This window comes from Pinus tabuliformis, chromosome 7, assembly GCF_031772625.1.
Source record: "Pinus tabuliformis cultivar Carrire ecotype Pingquan chromosome 7, CPIR1, whole genome shotgun sequence".
Taxonomy (NCBI): domain Eukaryota; kingdom Viridiplantae; phylum Streptophyta; class Pinopsida; order Pinales; family Pinaceae; genus Pinus; species Pinus tabuliformis.
Window position 1 is genome coordinate 955715044 of NC_142293.1, and position 20705 is coordinate 955735748.

General features: G+C 42.2%; 1 protein-coding gene across 1 annotated transcript in view; it reads left to right on the forward strand.

The window, feature by feature from the left end:
- The window catches only part of LOC149250797 (gamma-glutamyl hydrolase 1-like), a 169969-nt gene that overhangs the window by 120649 nt on the left and 28615 nt on the right, over positions 1–20705 (forward strand). The window contains exon 5 of the mRNA XM_089459237.1: positions 8487–8547. Within this exon, the coding sequence (XP_089315363.1) occupies positions 8487–8547 (61 nt within the window). The remainder of the gene's footprint in view (positions 1–8486; positions 8548–20705) is intronic.

Here is a 20705-nt window from a genome sequence, read left to right on the forward strand (position 1 = left end):
TTAGTAGCTATACCTCACAGTTTGAGAGAAATCTCTTGGCTGAAACCTTGGAAAATCCTTTCGGCAGCTCCTCAGCACAAAACTTCTCTGCAACCCCAGCGTCTGCCCAATTTGCACTGTGTCAGCCCCTCTCTGTCTCACGTTGGCCCTGCGTCAGCCGCAGGAGGCCCAGCATCAGCTTTCTGGGCCTCTGTGTCAGACACGCTGGCCTCTTTAGTGCTCTGCGCAGCACTTGGCTGCCTCTGCGTGGCCCTGCGTGAGCCCTTGCTGGTTCTGCGTCACTCTCCTTGGTTGCTGCGCTGCTCTCCCGACACAATCTCTGCCTTCTCTGTTTATCTGTACTCAATGCCCCTCAGCTGCTCTCCCGATCACTGATTCTATCTTTCTTAGCAAACCTTGCTCTAGAGAATAGAATGACTAATCACTCTGGTGTCCTTCTCCAAGTGACCCTCAAGCCTCCTCTTATACTTTTCCTGTTGACATATCAATGACCGAGATTAAGTCCCTAATCAACGACTAAGATTAGATATGGCTTGATCCATGTCTTTTGGACCATTCTAACACAGATCCATATTAATACACATTAATATTTTATTTTCCCTAAGTTTAGACTTAGGGACTCCATTAAAAATATTAATTATTTTAATATCTCATGATTTGTTTGGAATCTGCCCAAACCCTTTCTGGGTATTGGAGATCTCATGTACCCCAACCTCTCCACCAAATTTCGTGGCTAGAGCACATCCGATGCTACCCCAAATCAACATTCCCTATTAGTGAGGACTGTGCTTTAGCAATACTTCACACTAAGCATTACTTTGATCATCCAGCATCGGTACCTGTGTTGATGCTAGGCCTTCCTGCGCATCATCCTTTGCACTGCTTCCTCCTATACTGCTGCCCATGGTTCTGCCACTGCCACTGCTGCATTTGTACGACAACTCCCCTTGCATCCTTGCTGCTGCTGGTCCTTTCTCCCAGCACTCCATCCGCATTGCACCTCCTCTCATCATGTTGCATCGTGCTGCCCACTGCTACACTGCAACTCAGTTACTGAGAAGTAAGTAACTGATCCTCCAACTGACCTACTTGTTGGGCTAGAGACACCCGCTGATGCTAAAGCTCCCTCTGCCGCTGACAAGTGCTTCCTCTCTGATCTCTGCGCTGCTGCAACAACTCCCTGCATCTCGCACTGTTGCACACCTATCTGTGCCTTCCTTCATTGGTGCAACACTCCTGTGCCTCTCGCACTGCTGCAACATGCTAGCTCTGCGCTGTCTCGGGACTCCTACATTGTAGCTCTCTCTGCCGCTCTATCCGCATCCGTCTCTACCCACCTAGCCAGTCCTGCTACTCCTCGACGGGGCTCCTGTAGCAAGGTCTAATCCAAGAGTCTGGGTACCTCAAGGATCCTACCCCTCATCACTTGTAGTCCTCTTGACTACAGCTCGATGTCTCCCCACTTCCGCGCAAGTGGTGTGTGTGCACTCATGGCACAATCATCGTCTGTCAAAACTTCCTTCTCTGTTCGTGCTGGCGCTGCCTTAGTCTTGGAAGACTCTCCTTTACTCTTCATCCTTGGACATTGCGTCGCATAATGACCCAACTCCCCACAGTGGAAGCACTTGATCTTGGAGAGATCTTTCTTCTTTTGTTCTCCTACTTTCCCTCAGATGCTAGGGCCACATCCTCCTCCTCTTGCTTGACCTTGATCTCTTTGTTGCTGCTACTTGTCTTCGACTGCCGTTTGATCTCTTCCTGGCGAAGAGCTGCCCACATCTCGTCCCAAGGTGGGAGAGCCCTCTGCCTAGGATACTCTAGACATACACTTCCCAATCTTCTGAGACAACATTCAGGGTTGTTCTCACCATAAGCTCCTGATCCGGTGTCGCTCCTATCGCAGTCAACTGGTCTCGGATCTCATTTAGTCCTCTGAGGAAGGTGTCAATCAATTGACCCTTCTTCATCTGATACGACCTCATTTGGTTCTCGAGCAACATTCTTCTTTGCACAAAAGTATGCTGGTACAGGTTCTTGAGAGCCTCCCACATCTCAACTGCCGTTTCCTTCTCGGCTATATGTGGTACCACATGATCCTTGACCCCGTCAAGGATAATGCACTTGGCCCTTGCCATCGCCTCTTCGTACTTGTTATCATTGGGGTCAACTGGGATAGCTATAACCTTCAAGGTGAAGTTCTTGGCACGATTCCTGTCAAGCACTGATAAGATTCTGGCCTTCCAGACTGCGGAGTTCGATGCTCCGTCCAGTCTATCCTGGTCTCTTACCCCGTGTAGTGCCATGACGCTCCTCTACATCCCTTCTGGGAGTTTTCTGTTCGACTCCTCTGAGTCTCCACTTCCCATCTGGAAGTTCTCTTCTGGACTCCCTCTTAGTCTTGATTTCCCTCTTGGAAATCCTTCTGCCGCTTGTCGAGATGCCCCCTACTCTGATTGTCTTGTGCAACTGCACTGCTGATCCAGGTTCCTTGGCTAGAAACACTCGGTAACAACTCCTCTGGCCCTGCTCTGTCAGGTACTGTTCTGACTACAGTACCTCACTAGCTCCACTGTGCAATATTTCTGCAGCCTTCTAGACTCCAGCAATTGCCTCTCTGTGAACTGTGTCAGCCCCTCTTTGCCTCACACTAGCTCTGCGTCACCCCAAATGGGTTTGCGTCAGCCCTCTGGCCCTCTGTGTCAGCAACGCTGGTCTCTCTGAGGCTTTGCACAGCTCCCGACTTCTTTTGCGTGGCTCTGCGTCACACTTCTTGGCTTTTGCGCTGCTAGAAACAGCTTCTGTCACCTCGGAACAACTGTTTTCTTCTGCTATTGCTCTGTTCGGCTGATGTCTTTTAGTCCTCCTTTGATCTGCAATCACGCTCTGATACCATGATGAAGTTTCTAAGTTTACTTAGTTTAGAAACCCTTCATTCGCTTTTTTTGATTTATTCCTACCTACTTGTTATTTTTCTTTAACAAGTTATTTACAAAGTAAACACTGAAAATAAACACCAGTGCATGCTCAACATATTACAGATCAGCAATTAAAAGAAACAAGAACAAACACACCACATGACACCATTATTTTTGGACCAATGTCCCCGGAAAAACCCAATGCGGGAAAACTGGTGCAACTATCTAAGGGTTTTCTTATTAAGCAATATCAGAGTACAATCTGGGTGCCAAAACTGGCCTACCCAACAGAGAATTTCCTTAGCAGTTATACCTCACAGTTTGAGAGAAATCTCTTGGTTGAAACCCTGGAAAATCCTTCCGGCAGCTCCTCAGCACAAAACTGCTCTGCAACCCCAGCATCTACCCAATCTGGATTGTGTCAGCCCCTCTCTGTCTCACGCTGGCCCTGCGTCAACCTTTCTTGGCTTGCGTCAGCCCCAAGAGGCCTTGTGTCAGCTTTCTGGGCCTCTGCGTCAGACACGCTAGCCTCTCTAGTGCTCTGTGCAGCACTTGGCTGCCTCTGCGTGGCCCTGCGTGAGCCCTTGCTGGCTCTACGTCACTCTCCTTGGCTGCTGCGCTGCTCTCCCGGCACAATCTCTGCCTTTTTTGTTTCTCTGTACTCAATGCCTATCAGCTACTCTCCCGATCACTGATTCTATCTCTCTTAGCAAACCCCGCTCTAGAGAATAAAATGATTGATCACTCTGGTGTCCTTCTCCAAGTGACCCTCAAGCCTCCTCTTATACTTTGCTTGTTGACATATCAATGGCCGAGATTAAGTCCCTAATCAACGACTAAGATTAGATCTGGTTTGATCCATGTCTTTTGGACCATTCAACACAGATTCATATTAATACACATTAATATTTTATTTTCCCTAAGTTTAGACTTAGGGACTCCATTAAAAATATTAATTATTTTAATATCTCCTGATTTGTTTAGAATCTGCCCAAACCCTTTCTGGGTATTGGAGATCTCATGTGCCCCAACCTCTCCACCAAATTTCGTGGCTAGAGCACATCCGATGCTACCCGAAATCAACATGAGGTTGAGATGGGGGTGAAGATACCTGTTTTGATTGCTGGCCGACCTTGACAATTTGCCAATAATACAAATAAATTCATATCTTAATATAGACATGTCGGAATCGGATGATCTTTAGATCAATTCGACACCTCTCGGAGAGAGGAATCCAAGAAAAATATCAGCGGCCATAAATAAGGTGACCCATGTGGAGTTAGCCCTAGTTGCCAATTTTAACAGTTTTCAACTTGTTGCCTCTTGTAGCTTTTCGATTTCCCCTTTTCTCAGTGCTAGGGTTTCTAGTTTTGCTCCTTTTGTTTCTCCTTCACTAGCTCTGATACCATGTGAAAATTCCTAAGCCAGAATCCCTACTACAACAAATTGATGTTACTTCTACTATGTGTTTAAATCATGCAAGTTATTTACTATGTTCTATGGCAAATATCGAAGCAAATACATCTGCAACCTTCACTTAATTAACATATATGCGGAAACAAAATACTGAGCAAGAAAAAAATACAACACATAGGACAATTATTTTTGGACAAATAGTCCTCGGAAAAACCCAATGTGGGAAGACCAATGCAGTAGTAGCTCTGAGGGTTTATTATTATGTAAGAGAAAATTCTGAGTACAATTCTAGGATGCTCAACTAGCAATCCGATACAGAGAGAATACTGAACAAAAGACTGGTGAAATGATCTCACCCTGTCACTGGAGAATCAGTGATTGATCCTTCAGCTCTGGAGGCTTTGCGTCACCCTCTATGTGGCTTTTGCACAGAGCTGCGCCACCCCTCCTAGGTATTACATTGCCTTTCTACTCTGGATCCTCTACTGGCTGAGAAATCGACTTTCCTGCCTCCCAGACTCATACCCTGGCTTTCGACAATTGAACTTTGACTTCTCTCAGCAGAAACTCAACTTCCCGTCACTAACTGCGCTGCCTCTGCGTAGGCCTCTCACAAGACCTATTAGATTTTGAGGCAACACTTCCTATGCCATCCAAGGTCTTCATCTATTGACCTGCTCCTTGTTTGACTTTGTATGCTTGGAAGTTCAGTAATGAGCCAAGGCACCAGTCCTTGATTCTCCATCACTTTATATTCTTTTGAGAATCATTAAATTCAAGGTGGCATGTGTTAGGGAATCAGTTTGAGCATCTCAAAAGCCTATCTTCAACCATTGGTTTTGTCATGTCCCTTCTCAAAAACATTAGTAGGAGGGTGCTGCTACACAATTTTACACATTTTTTACTTAGGAAGAGGGCTCCACACTTTGACTTAGGGACTTAGGGGCGAAATCGACTTTATTTGGCAGCTAGTGGAATGTGGGGGCCACCCACATGGGGAATTCGAACTAGCCATTCGATATGCTTGGAGGGAAATCGAATGGATGGATGGAGGGGCCCACATGAGGCTAAGGAGGCCCAAGGAGATATAAGGAGAGATCAACTCTCATTTTGGAGCATCTTTGACATTTGCAAACAAACACACATCTGTTCACTCTGTTGTTTAGCGAGTCTATCGACTGTTTAGCCATGAGTCTCTCACGCGGGAGATTCAACCTCTACTTCGGGGGACCATCTGTGCCCGCCCTAGGGAGGCTGTTCTATAGGAGTTTTCAGGAGTTCTGGGGCAATGACACACATCAACAACCAACGCAGAGAAGGGAGTGCGTATTTCTGGGTAGCCAGGAATCACGCAGAGGGAGTTTTGGACCAACAGGGATCACATAGCTTGTCGAGAGGTCAGGGAGCTGAGGTAGCAGCATTGGACATGCATTTTCGTTGAAGCTTTCAGCCAGCTGAACCAACATTCCAGCAATTCGAACTGCTAGGCTGAGGGACAACGTAGAGGCCACGTAGTAGATTTTCGTGGTACTTGGACAGCTGCTGAGTTGGGCCAAGAGATCATCCGGGGAATCATGGATTGGATAGCACGGGTGAACTCAACATTTTGGAGGAGTTTTTAGGTGGATTTATAGGTAGTTTCCAGCAAGTCGAAATTGGCAGCTAGAACTAAGGTGAGGCTCCAAGGGGGTCGAAAATCAGAAGTCCAAACTAGCTAAAATCCCTTTTGGGTTTTGGTCAAGGAGTCTGGGGTTTAAGCATATAAATGTTTGGGCAGTTTTAGTGCAACTTCCAACCATTTGAACTTCAACAGAGCAAGAGTTTTCTGGGCAGCGCAGTGCAGATTGGTGTAGCAGCTGGGCAGCCTTTAGCTTAGCCATTTTCCTACCTGGGTTTGGTCCTGCTTGTCCTTTGAGACACGCCCAGGTGCACCATTCCATCATCTATTGTATTTGACTTGCAGAAATATAATAAGATGGCTCAGAAGTTCTCCATTTGCAGCTTTTATATGGGTGTTTGCTTAATATTTCGTTTTTGTAATTTACTGCATGTATTATTTGCTTGTTATCACTTGTATTCCTATTTAGGATCATTATAGGTTTTTTGACCTAGCTATTTTGGTTTGCCCAAGCCTATATTTTATTGAAATTTATTCAGGGGTGTAAAATTTGCAAGCTCCTTAGAAAGCCATTTGGCTAGGATCCCTTTTGTCATCTAACTTCCAAGTCTTTTCGGAGAATCCTCCCTTCTAGGGATAATATCCTTCCACAATACAGTAAGGGATTTTGCTGCTAAGGTGACAATGGTGGTGGGCCCCATTGTTGCTGCGGAGCCACACCTAGGCATCATGAACCACCAACAATGTTTGACAATACCACCTCACCTAGTCATATAATGTCTAGAACAATCATAGAAAGAGAACCATGCAGAATGTTGTCTCTGTCATAGATGAAATGCATAGCCAGAATATCATCACAAAGTTGAATAGATCATGACTGGAAATTTTGCTAAGCTTAAGGGGCATGAACCAATCACTGTGCACTTGTAAGACCCGAATTGGGTAATTTAACCATAGAATTTATTCTAAAACCTGAAAAGCTCTAATTTTATAATATAACCAAAGACTAAAATTTGAAAATGTAAATAGCAAAATGAAAAGCCCTAATTTAACCATTTATCTAGAAATGAGGCCCTAATTTTATGAATCAACCAGACATTCTTAAAATTTAACAAATCATTAGCAAGTACTTACCTGAAATTTTGTTTGGAGATGTTCTTGCCCTGTTGCTGCTCCCGCTCCTGCTACCAATCGACCCTTTTCCTCCCAAACTATCTGGTATTAACCTATCCGGTTCCCAGACCCAGAAGACTTTGAAATAGCGTCTTCTGGCCCCCGTGCCCAAAACCCAAGAACAATTGCTCAAGCCTCTGTGTTTCTATCCGTATGATTACAGTCTTGCTTCTCCCACTGTTAGAAATGAAACCCTCCCTTCGTGTTTTCCTCCCCCCTATTCTTCCCTTCCCTTTCTCCTTATATTGCTGAGGTTCCTCCACCGCCCCATCTCTCCACCGCCTTTCATTCAATTTTCTCATGAATTTGCAGGCGGTTCCTGCCCTTGAATACAATGGATTTATTATTTGAGGTCACTGCTTTATTTTGACAACATGACTTAAAATGTCTTAAAGAGTTATATTTATTTTGAATGTATTACCTTTAGTTAATATAATATATTATGACTTCTTTTAGTTTTAATTTGAATAACAAATATATATATATATATATATATATATATATATATATATATATTTATTTGCTTTTTCATAAAATATGTTATATTCCCATATATGTGTTATGTTATATATGTTTAATTGCAGATACATATGATAGTTTCTTTTGTTAGTATATATATGTTTTATAGTTTCTTTGTATTTTGTACAATATATTACATTTCCCCTTTTATTTTATATAATATAGTTATATACATTATGATGGTGGTACACACATTAAGTATCCCACTCAATATATATACTTTTGAGAGTTAGGTTTTTACTTAGTATTTCAATAATGAAACCATTTACTTTATGCGTATGTATTTTCATAACCAGTATATATATATATATATATATATATAGTACATGCATATGTAGCTATCATACGCATGTCTCATATGCATGCTATAGTCCTCTGTTCCCGATAATTCTAGGTGGGTCATTACTGCACTGCACACTTTTCTCTAGACATCGCAGCACCAAACCATTAAGGCAGTTAGTTGGAACTTGGAACAAGCCATAAGTGCAATCCCAGGAAAAGTGTGTGCATCCATAAAGTGCCCTTGAATCTGATCACTCATGCATAGATATTATCAACAAGTATCTATCACATGTGATGGAATGCCTAAAGTAACACTCATGCATCATAGGACGTAATATGATGTGATTATAGATCTTGCATAAATCAATTCTATATTGTGTCAATTACTGTAATTTCTGGTAGCCTTCTTTTCCACCTATACTCTTGTCAAGCTAAGGCTAATACAGATCCTGCAAATGCTGATACAAATTCTGAATCTATGAAGGCGTTTTGTTATAGAACTAATGAAGTCAAAATGAATCGAAGTACTTTGCATGTACTCAATTATTTTGTTGCATTTGCAGGTTTCAGCCTCACATACTCAGTAAAATGACCTCAGAGCCTCTTCTTTTCCAGAATCATGTGGTAAGCTAGCCCGTTATCTCTATTGGTTGAATTGTGGTGAAACAATGTCTGAAATATGGCTCTTGAGAAGATATAATCCTAGCTTTTGTTACATTATCAATGCAAGCATATATTCCCTATATTTGTGAAATTTTGCCCCAGTGAGAGAGCTTGCTAGATGCAGTCTGCAGTTTAAACCATATAAATTTTACAAAGTAAAATTAAAATAATTTAAAAAAGGAGAATATATTGGATATTCTAGAGATTAATCTTATTCTTATATCGTTCTTATCATGTCATATTTCTTGAATCTGGAAAATTTTCATGCATAGTTGCTTAGGAGTTTGCCTGATATCTGATTTTCTTGAGCAAAGGAATGAATACAAAGGGCATTTAATAAAAATCACAATCCTTGTAAATTAATTTGTGAAATTTTTAGATGGCCTATACCAAGTCAAAACTGCTAAAACTTGTATGGATATATCTATCGGCTGGTTCAGATGTAAACTGCTTAAACTTCTTAGATATCTTGTTGAAAAGAAAAGGGTATTGTTATCACACAGATTCACACTTCTTGAAATAAAGTATGAATTAGTGCAATCTAAGTGCAACTAAGAGGGAGGCCACTATCATGTCACCAACACTCTTCTTCACTTTAGGCCAGCTCTTCTCCTGCTCAAGGGGGGCTTCCCTAGCTCAAGATTGCTGGGATTTAGGCAATGGGTTTCATGGTGATATGAAGAGTAAATCCAGTAAAATGGTTTTGAAAGAGTTTTAGAATATGGATATTGATATAAGGACCAGGGAATAGTGTCTTTCTATTGAGCATATGGGGTCAACTAAGGACTTCCATGGGAGAGGGGAAGTGGATCTAGGGTGATATCTAGGGTTGTCCATTATTAACCCTAAAAGATCCACCTAGCATCTTACATAATCCATGAAATTCAAGGGAAGACTCTCCACTATAAATCTTCCTAGGGTTCTCAAGAAGACATTTATCTAAGAAGAAACCAAGAGAATGCACCCTCTCAATTAGAAAAGTATAATTACACTTCATAATCATCCATACACAAATCCAACAAGATTATGGAGACCACTCATGAAATCAAGATCATCCATAAACCCTAGCCATGAAAATGACAAAATCATCCATAACACCATCTTCTTTATGAGGCGTATTTAGTCTCCCTTCCATAGCTCCAATACAAGATAAAAAATCTCCAACAATATTTCAGAAATTTTGGGATTTTCCAAGGGATTTCTCCTCAAATCCAACCATGAGAAATAATGATGAAGTGCATCTCTGTTTATAGGGAGATGTTCAACTTCCTTTACAATAAAATAATAAAATTTCAAGTGAAACCACCATAATGTAGCTTATGAAGGCATAAAATCACTTTCTCCTAATTAATTAATATACAATACATAAAAGTGGGCTGTTCATGCTGCATGTACAATGAAATCACCCCAATAGAAGGGTATCTCCAAAAAGGTGGCATGTAAGGGCTTCAAAGATGCACCATTCAGCCTCCAAAGGCTCCCCAAGTAATGTAGTTATTCATCAAAAACTCCAATGTCTTACTTCAAAAGTGGATGCATTGATGCAATCTTCAAGTCATGATCATTGGAATTTCAAAGGGCACCACTCAAATCCACATCAAAATTAAAATATATGGATCAGCCCCAGGCCTTACATAGGTCAACTCAATCATAATTTCTTAAAAGGAGATTGTGTGTGTGCACACACACACACATATCTGTCATATGTCAGCCATAATTAGGCACCTCGATGACTAGTTTGTGTCCCACAGACCCCTTCTAGACCTGCAACAGAGTTGTGTCAAGTTGTAATATTCCTAGTGGAAATATTAAATGATAAACAAAGCAAGATCATGAACATGCAACCATAAATAAACATACATGCAAAAACATCGGTGTACACCCAGAATAATCTCCAAAAGCTGAGCCATGTTATTATTGAAGCAAAATGGAGTACAACAAGTAGGAATAGAAGAACCTGGGCTTGCTACAACAAGCAAGGCAAAATCCAGGTGAAAATAGTGAAGCCCAAGTGCTGAATAAGCTCCTCTCCAAAGATTGTGCTGGCTCAAAAACTGCTAACTGCTGCTGCTATAGGTGAATTGCACTTTCTGCGTTCTAAACAGCTCCAAAAATTCTGAAATTTTAGTCATGAGCTCCCCATGCCAGCTCCATCAAAGCCCAAACTGCTTACAACCAATTTCCAACCTGCCCAACAGGCCCTAAAAAGTGTGAATTCCTTGGCTCATTGGTTTTGCGTCCCACAGGGAAGACACTACTGAGGAATGAGTTGCAACCTCCCACCAACAGCTGAGAAATGGTCAGGCAAATAGCCCCTGTTGATAGGAAAATTTCCTGGCACAAGTCCAAGGTTTTCTTCCCCAAGCTACCACGAAATCACTGCTTCTCCAGCTCTGCACAGGCCCCAAAAAAGCACAATTACGCCCTCCAAAAATTTCCACAATTCAGGCTTGCAAACTCCCAAATTTCCCCGGAAAAATTCTGCAAGAAAATCTCCTCAAATCTCCTGGACAAAAGCTGCTTTGTAACCCCTTCTCCCAAGGAGTGCGAAATTTTCTCCCGTGTCCAGTCTGCTCAGAAAATGGGTTGAATTACCCAGCAATCACCTCCGGAACAATGCTGGAATTGAGTAGATGAGCTCCCCTAGAGTGGCACTCGAAGTCCACTGAAGATGGAGATGAGATTCATGCTCGGAAACCTCCTGTGCTGAACAACACGATGTTGACTTGGCTCAACAACACAAGTGAACTATGATTGAGTTTCCAAATTGGCAAAAGACCCCAAAATGGAGCTCCCCTCCTTTATTTATACTTGCTGCCTTCTCTCTTCTTGTGGGCCCTCCTATTCGACCTCCCTTCCTCTCTTCCCTCCAATTCGATTTTTCTTCAAATTTTCCTATCTCTCTAATGTTCGTGAAGCCCCCTTTGTCACACAAAATTAATTTAATGCCTCATCACATGTTTTCCTAAGTCTTAAGTACAAAAATTGCCCGATGCTCAAAATTGCAAAATTGTGGAATTGTCTTAATGAATTTTAATTAGAAGGAACATCACAATCCTCCCCTCCCAAATGTTGCTTGCCCTCAAGCAATTGTAATGCCGGGTGTTGTAATATTTGTTCTCCCTCCCATGTAGCGTCCTCCTCTAGCAAATCCTTCCACCGTACAAGAAATTCCTTGATGACCTTGCTCTGCAACTTCTTCTCTCTCACCTCCAAAATAGCCTCTAAAACTAGAATCAAATGTCCCTCATAATCCATCGGGGGTAACTCTGTAACTGCTGTAACTTGTTGCCCCAAAGCCTTTTTTAGGCATGAGACATGGAATACATTGTGCACCTTGTTGAAGAATGTAACTAGTGCGGTCTTCATAATTGTATTTGTCAAAAGAAATTTTATTATTAAAGAAAGTAACTTATTAAAGCATGGGTTTCATGCTTGGATCAATGTTTTCTAGGTCAAAACCTCCATTGAAGGCTTCTAGGTTTTGTCTTGAGTTAATAGAGTCATTGTCATTTTTATTAGACCCTTCTTGGGCCTTTGTATCATGTAAAAAGAAATATTTTTTAAGTCAAAAAGGTTATTTGTCACCTCCACACCAAGTCGGCCCTATTCTTAACAAGTCGATCTATATTAGGGCAATTCGACCCTGCAGAAAGGCTATATATAGAGAGTAAGCTTGACCTATGTTTCACACTCACTGAACAAGTTCGATCTACAAGGAAGAGAAGCAAAAAAGGGAGTGAAGTAGTTGGAGAAGGACGAAAGAAGCTGGGAAGACCTAAATTGAGTTCTTGGGCTATCTATCTCTCACACGTGCAAAGTTTCTAGGAAGTTATTGGGGTTGAAATTCTGAATCTACTGCAGGTCTGAAATTTTGTCGCCGGGGGTTGAAAATTTGTTGCTGGGGGGACGAAATTCTGGATTGTAGCTGGAAAGCTGCTACTAGGAAGCTGTCACTTGGAGACTTTGACAGGGATCATCTATTAGAAGGAAGGGCTGACTTGGTGATTGGAAGAGGTCTTTGTGTAGGTGTAAAGGGTCTTGGATTGTCTCATCTTGATTTGAATCTACTAGTGGAAGAGTTGGACTAGGTTTTCCCCTTGAAGTGGTTTTTCCCTAGTTGAGTGGCTACATCTTGTGTCTCTTGTTCTTGTGGTCTTCATACACATATAATTTGGTAATTGCTTGATGAAAGATAAAATAATAAAGAAGTAACATAAGGCAACATAATTCACAAGTAGTTATCAAGAAAAAGGAATTAAACCCTAATTCCTATAATGTTAATTTTAGGCAACAATGGTATGTTCTATGTTTTAGAGCAATTTTACTTCAAATTCTTTATTAGCCCAGTATCAATATTCAGATTAGCAATCACATCAACATGATAGTAAAATGCAGTTAGAACATAAACATAAACAGTAGAAAACAAGCCATGACAAGAGGACACAAGATGTGGCACCAACCAGGAACAAACCCCAATGTGGGAAAACCCTTGATCAAATCTTCTTTTAGTCTTCAATAGTTCAGCAGAGAGAGATAATACAATTTACAAATCTGATAATTTATAACAACAACAAAAGAGCCCTAACCAGAAAAGTCAACTTTGGTCAACAGGGCAGATTTGACCCTCAGCAAATCGGTCAACTTTAGTCAACTTCGACCTCCAAACAACAAGATAAAACAACTCTCAAAACAATCAAATTCAGCCCAGTCAAAGTCTGTTCAAACAGCCCACTTGCGGTCAGCCCTAGCTGCAGTCAACTTTGGTCAATAGTTAATGTTTAGCCTTGATTTATGTGCCCAGAAATGCGGCTTGCCCAAACAGAGATAGCCCTCACAAAAACATAGTCAAAGGAGGTCAACGCATGCAGGTCAACACTTGGTCAAACTGTCCAAAAATCCGGTCTCCCGAAATTTCGGCCTCCTGAAATTTCGCTCTCCTAAAATTTCGAACGTGTGGAGAGAGAGAGGCCCAGAAATCCGTACCCAATCAATGAGGAGAGAGAGAGAAGTGTGAAGATGAGTGTGTCCAAATGAGGCTAAGTCACCTTCTATTTATATGCAACATTGAGGATGAATAGACGTGACTATTGGGCTTCTGAGCCTACATAAGTTTGCTGGCCGACCTTGACAATTTGACCATAATCAAAATAAATTCATAACTTCATTTGTACATGTCAGAATCGGATGATCTTTAAATCAATCCTACACCTCTTCGAGAGAGGAATCCAAGAAAAATATAAGCTGTCATAAATAAGATGACCCATGTGGAGTTTGGCCCTAGTTGCCAATTTTAACATATAAGCATTGATTTCTAACATGGTTTCAGAGCTTAAGGTGGAAGAAGGTTGAAGATCACTTTGTTGGCTATCATTTGAAGAAGGGAAAAGCAGTCTTGGAAGAAAAGGTTACTCCCTCTATGGCAATGGGTCTCAATATCATGAAAATTGCAGGAAGCTAGATTGGAAGGATAATCTACAATCTATCTAGGAGAGTCAAGAAGGATTCTCTGCTGCACTTACAGATACACTTGATGATGACAACACATGGATCATTGATAGTGGAGCCTCAAGACATATGACGGGAGAAAGTGGACAACTTCATACTCTGTCAATGGAACTGTGATCACATGCAATGGAGCTAGAAGACAACAACTATGCAGTCAAGGGCCTTGGGTCTACATCATTGAAGCTGGAAAGTGGAGCAAAGCTACACCTCAACAACATCCTTTATGTCCTAGGTTTGAAAAAGAATTTACTTTCCATTTCTTGTTTAGAAGATAAAGGAGATAGGGTTTCTTTTGTAGATGGAAAAGTTTTGGTTTGGGGAAAGGATTCAAGTATTGAAAAGGCAAAAATTACTGGAGTTCATGAAGGATGACTATATAGGGTTATAACACCATCTTCTTAAGCCCTAGTTCATATGGAAATCAAACCTATCGAACTTTGGCATAGAAGTTATGGGTATATTCTTTACAAGATAATACCATCTCTTAGTCAAATGGTAAAAGGCATCCCCAACATCAAGGAGGATCATGAAGGAGTATGTAAGGGATGTGCTATGGGAAAGAATACTAGGAAACCTTTTAAAAGCAGTGATACAAGGTCTAAGGAGATACTCGACCTCATTCATTCCGATGTGTGTGGGCCAATGTCAAATAGATCTCTTGGAGGCCTTCTTACTATGTCACCTTCATTGATGAGCACTCTCGAAAGACTTGGCTCTATCTTCTCAAGATAAAGGACGAAGTATTTGAAAAGTTGCAATGTTCCAAATTATATAAACAATGACATGCAAAGCAAAATCGACTTTTCACATAGAAAAATTAAATAATCAGCAAATACTCAATATACTCCAGAAATGAGAACTAGCTGAGCCATTTTATTCATGAAATGGAGCAAGTACGATAGTATGGAAAATGAACTTGGGCTTGCCTCAAGGTCAAGCTTGACAGAATGCAGGTGATAAACAATAATCTCACAACTAGAAAACGACTGCTCCTCTAATGCTCTGCGCTGTCTCCCAAAAACTGCACTGTTGGTAGGAAAGGAACTACAAGAAACCCCGTCTCCGGTGCTCATAAAATGATGAAACTTCAGCCCCAAGCTCCAGGGCCAAAACCCACAACACCCTCTTGAGGCATGACACATGAAAGATGTTATGGATCCTACTCCTTGGTGGTAGCTCCAACTCATAAGCCACCTCTCCAACCCTCCTGATAACTCTGTAAGGCCCAAAGAATCTTCGCTGCAACTTTTCGACCCCATTCTGCTTCATCGTGGACTGATGGTAAGATTGCAATCGAAGGTAGACCAAGTCCCCCTCCTCAAAATGCCTCGTTACTAGATGCCGGTCAGCATACATCTTCTGCTGGTTCTGGGCTGTCTATAAGTTATCCTTAAGAGCCTTGAGGATATCTTGGCTCTCCAGGATCTAATCCTTGGCTTGTGGGGCCCTGCTGTCTCCAAAAACAATGTCAGCAAAAGACAAAGCATCATAACCATATAAAGCATAGAAAGGAGTCATACCAATGGACATGTGATGGGTGGTGTTGTAACAATACTCTCCCAAATGCAACCATTGAATCCAAGCCCTCTGCTGCCTTGTCACATAGTTCCTGAGATAGCCCTCTAACCATTGGTTCACCCTCTCTGTCTGGCCATCGGTCTGTGGATGATAGTTGGTGCTCGGGGTGAGCTCAGTGCTGACTAGCCTGAAGAGCTCCTACCAAAATCCTCCCATGAATCGGCTATCTCGGTCACTGACTATAGTCTTAGGGAGTCCGTGCAGACGAAAGACCTCCCTGAAGAACAACTCTGCCACCTGTGAGGCTGAATATCGTGTCGATATGGAAAAGAAGTGTGCAAACTTGGTCAGCCGGTCGACCACCACAAAATTACAATCCTTCCCTTGCACTGAGGGAAGTCCAATGATGAAATCCATAGAGATGCTCTTCCATTTCCCCTCAGGAATGGGAAGAGGCTGTAATAATCCTGTTGGATGGGTCAACTTTGCTTTGTTCTTCTGGAAAGCTTCGCACTCCTGCACATGTCTCAACACATCTCCCTTGAGGCCCTTCCAAGTGAATCACTCTCTCACTGCCATATATGTCTTCCTAAACCCCTGGTGCCTAGACAAAGGAGAATCATGAGTTGCTCGAAGGACGAGCTCTCTCAACTGTGATCTCGAATCCAAAAATATGCACCCCTTATAATAAACAACCTCATCCATCACTCTGTAGTGCTCATCTGCATAGCTTCCCTCCAAGATCTCGCATGCCCGACGATCCTTGGAGCACTCTACCAATTAATGAGACTTCCAATCATGACAAATGCTCATGAGTGAAAGCCTGACTGGCCTCCTGGACAATGCATCCGCCACTAATTTGTGCTTCCCCCGCACATACTCAATATCAAGATCGTAGTCTTGCACCTTGCTGACCCACCTCTGTTGTCTGTCATTGAGGCCCTGCTACCCCATGAAATGGCAAAGACTGTTGTGATCCGTCTTCACTCGAAATCGGTTCCCCACCAAGTATTGTCTAAACTTGGCCAATGCATGCATTATGGCCAACATCTCCTTGTCGTAAATGGAATACGACATCTCATGAGGTAGAAGCTTTCGACTCTCGAAAGCAATGGGGTGCCCTCCTTGGGACAAGACTGCCCCGATCCCCACACTTGATGCATCACACTCCAATGTGAAAGGCTGAGTAAAATCTGGGAGTGCCAATACTGGGCAACAACTCATCACCTCCTTGAGGCGATCAAATGCCGCTAGAGTTCCCTCTGCCCACGCAAAATCCCCCTTCTTAGTTAGATCAGTAACGGGTGTTGCCAACTGTGAGAAGCCCTTCACGAACTTTCAATAATAGGTACAAATGCCCAAAAATCCTCTCAACATTGTCACATCTCGGGGCTTTGGCCCATCCTAAATGGCCCGAATCTTCTCCTTGTGCACCTTGACCCCATCTACTCTTATGATGTGTCCCAAGTAAAGCATCTTTGTCAGCCCAAACTTGCACTTGGACGTCTTAGTGTAGAACTGCTGGTCCTCCAATATATGCAAGACTATCTCTAAGTGCTGCAGCGTGCAGGCGTTCCTCCCATGTCCTGTTGTAGATCAAGATGTCATCAAAGAATACTAGTACAAACCTCCTCAACTGACCTCAGAACACATGGTTCATGCACTACTGAAAAGTAGCCGGTGCATTGGTCAACCCAAAAGGCATGACCAAGAACTCGAAATGCCCGTAATGACACCTGAAAGCTGTCTTCGGAATGTCCTTCTCCCTCACCTGGATTTGATGATACCCTGACCGCAACTCTATCTTAGAGAAGTACTTGGCTCCTCTAAGCTCGCCCATCAACTCATCAATGAGCGGGATGGGATACCTGTTCTTCAGCGTCTTTTTGCTGAGGGCCCTGTAGTCAATACACATGCGGAGAGTTTCGTCCTTCTTCACCAGCGCAACTGAAGAAGAAAATGGACTTGAACTCGGTCTGATGTGACCCAACGCCAGTGATTTCCTGATGGCCCTTTTGATCTCGTCCTTATAGGCCTTGGGATGCCTATAGGGTGTAGTGATGACCAGTGTTGAAAATATCGGTATCGGCAAAATATCGGCGAGGGTCCAGAAAATATCTTATCGGCAATATCGGCAAAAATCGGCAAGCATAAAAAATAATTTTTTTCAAATTTTTAAATATAGCCGATATTTTCAAAATATCGCGATATTTTGCCGATATTTTCCGATATTTGCCGATATTTTGAAAATATCGCGATTTTTTCTCGGTGATATATCGTTTTGCCGAAAATATCGCGATATTTCCGAATATCGCCGATATATCGCCGATGTTATCAACAGTGGTGATGACTGCCTGCACACCAGGCTCCAACTCTATAGTGTGCTCGAATACCTTATCAGGTGGTTGTCCCGACGGTATATCTCCAAAGACTACTGGATATCTATCCAGTACTTCCTGTATGTTTGGATGTGGTGGCATGGTCTTCCCCCCAGCCTCTGAAATCCTCAGCTCTACTGCCACTGCTATGTCTCCATGCCTCAAATCGGCCTCCATCCTCTGGGCCGAAGCTATTTGTGTGAAAATTTCTAACCCGAAATTCTACTGCAACAACTGATTTGTTTCACCTACTGATTCTTCACAATAAGTTATCTATGAAATCCCTTCAGTAAACATTAAAATAAATTCTATTGTAGTTATCACATACTTATATAGAGAAAATATATACATGCACAAGAACCAATCACATCAACACAGTGGTTTTTGGACAATTGTCCCCGGAAAAACCCAATGTGGGAAAACCGATGCAACAGGTGAGGGTTTTATTAATCTTCAACAACAATTGCTTTACAAGGAATTATTTTACAGAGAAACTGAGAGAAAACACCTGAGACTTTCCCCTAGAAACTTTCTGACACCCTGGAGACCCTTCTCCCACTTCTGTGTCACTTTGCCTGGTTTTGCGTTAGCTTGCGTGAGGGTTGTGTCTCCCCTAGACTGTGTCTCCCTTTGCGCTACTGTCTCTCAATGCCCCTGTGTCACCTCCTCCTCAATCACTGATTGTTGTTGATGCCCTCCTCCTCCTCCACCTTGCAACTCTCCCTTTGAAATTGATCTCCTTCTCTTTGAGAATCATTTTACTTGGGATACTGAGTATCTGCTGGTGTGTCTCCAAATGATCCTCGAGTCTTCTCTTATACTTTTCCTGTTGATAAATCAAAGACCGAGATTAAGTCTCTAACCAACGACTAAGATTAAAACAGACTTGATCCTCGTCTCTTAGAAGCTTCTCACCCTTATCTTTATTAATACCCATTAATATTTTATTTTCCTAAGTTTAGACTTAGGAACCCATTAAAAATATTAATTATTTTAATAACTCCTCATTTGGGTGGAATTTCTCCAAACGATTTCTGTGTCTTGGAGATCTCATGTGCCTTAGCATCTCCACCAAATTTCAAGGCTAAAGCACATCCAATGTTACCCAAAATCAACACTCCCTCTTAGCGAGGAATGTGATCTAGCAATGCTTCATCATAGAAGCATCACACTGATCCTCCGCATCGTTCCTCTGTGCTGATGCTTGGTTTGCTGCCCCACATCCACTGCGCTGCTGCTTCCTGTACTGTTGCCCATGACACTACCATTGCCATTGCTACATCTTTACTACAGCTCCCTCTCAACATGCTGAATCATGCTTCCCATAGCACTGCCACTGCTAACTGCTGCACTACAACTCCCGATACTTATCCATTTCTACTATTGAAATGGATTCTTCACCATCCCCATCTTCTCCCTGAAAAAAGAAAACTTTGTTCTTCCTAGAGCCTTGGTGAGGATGTCTGCCACCTGTTCTCTTGTAGGAGCGTACCTCAACTGTACTGCCCTTCGTTGGACGCAGTCTTTGACAAAGTGACACTTGATATCAATGTGCTTTGACCGATCATGAAATATTGGATTCTTAGAGAGCTTGATGCAACTTTGATTATCAGACAAAATCTTGGTCGCTTCCATCCTTCTCCTGAATAGATTCACAAGCAATTTCCTAAGCCATATGGCTTCACACGAAGTTGTGCTCGCTGCCATATATTCTGCTTCAGCTGAGCTCAGAGCCACGGATTTCTGTTTTCTACTACATCAAGAGGTCATTCCTGATCCAATGTTGAAATAGCACCCAGTTGTACTTTTCCGATCTATTGAACTTCCAGCCCAATCTACATCAGTGAACCCACTCAGCCTGATGTCATTGCCTTGGTTATACAATAGTCCATGCTCGATTGTTCCTTGTATATACCTGAGAACATGTTTGGCTACTGCCCTCTTGGGTTCCACCATGAACTGACTGAGGGTGTTGATAGCGTAACAAATGTCTAGCCGCTATGTTGCAGGAAATGTGGTATAGAGGTCCGTTTCTGTACGGAAACTGGTACGAAACGCGGAAACGCATTTGGTACGGCCGTGAAACGCGTTTTCGGCCGTACTGCCACGTTTCCCGAAACAGAAACGTGGCCAGTACGGCCGGAAACGCGTTTCACGGCCGTACGACCCACGTTTCCTCATTAACTTGTGTTTTTTTTTAATTTGTTTTTAAATTTATTTTTAGGGTATGTTAGTGACTTCTAGTTGCTTCTAGATGCATGTCTAATGTTATAAAAGTGGATTTTTGCCCTAGTGTTGATATGCAGTTCATCATGAAGTTTGAGGCATATGCAGTTCATGGTAATGTTAAATTCTTAAAGTAAAAGTGATATTCTCCTTTATTTTTCATTTTCATCATTTTACTTAAATTTTTAACATTACCATGAAATGACTCAGGATGTTTGAGAGTGGTTTCGCCCTCATTGGATTTCATATGGAGAAAGTAGAATTTTAGATCTCACTCAAAATCCAGCAGACTTATCTGTTTTTTAGGATTGGGGGGATTGCAATGTTTCCATTGGATTTATCATGTACTAGGGTATGGAACTTGTATTTAATCAAGAGAACCAAGCCCTCTATGCAGGGGAAACTCCCAATAATCAAGATCATGTAGAGTACTAGGGTATGAAACTTGTATTTAATCAAGAGCACTAAGGTCGTTCGACTATGTAGGAG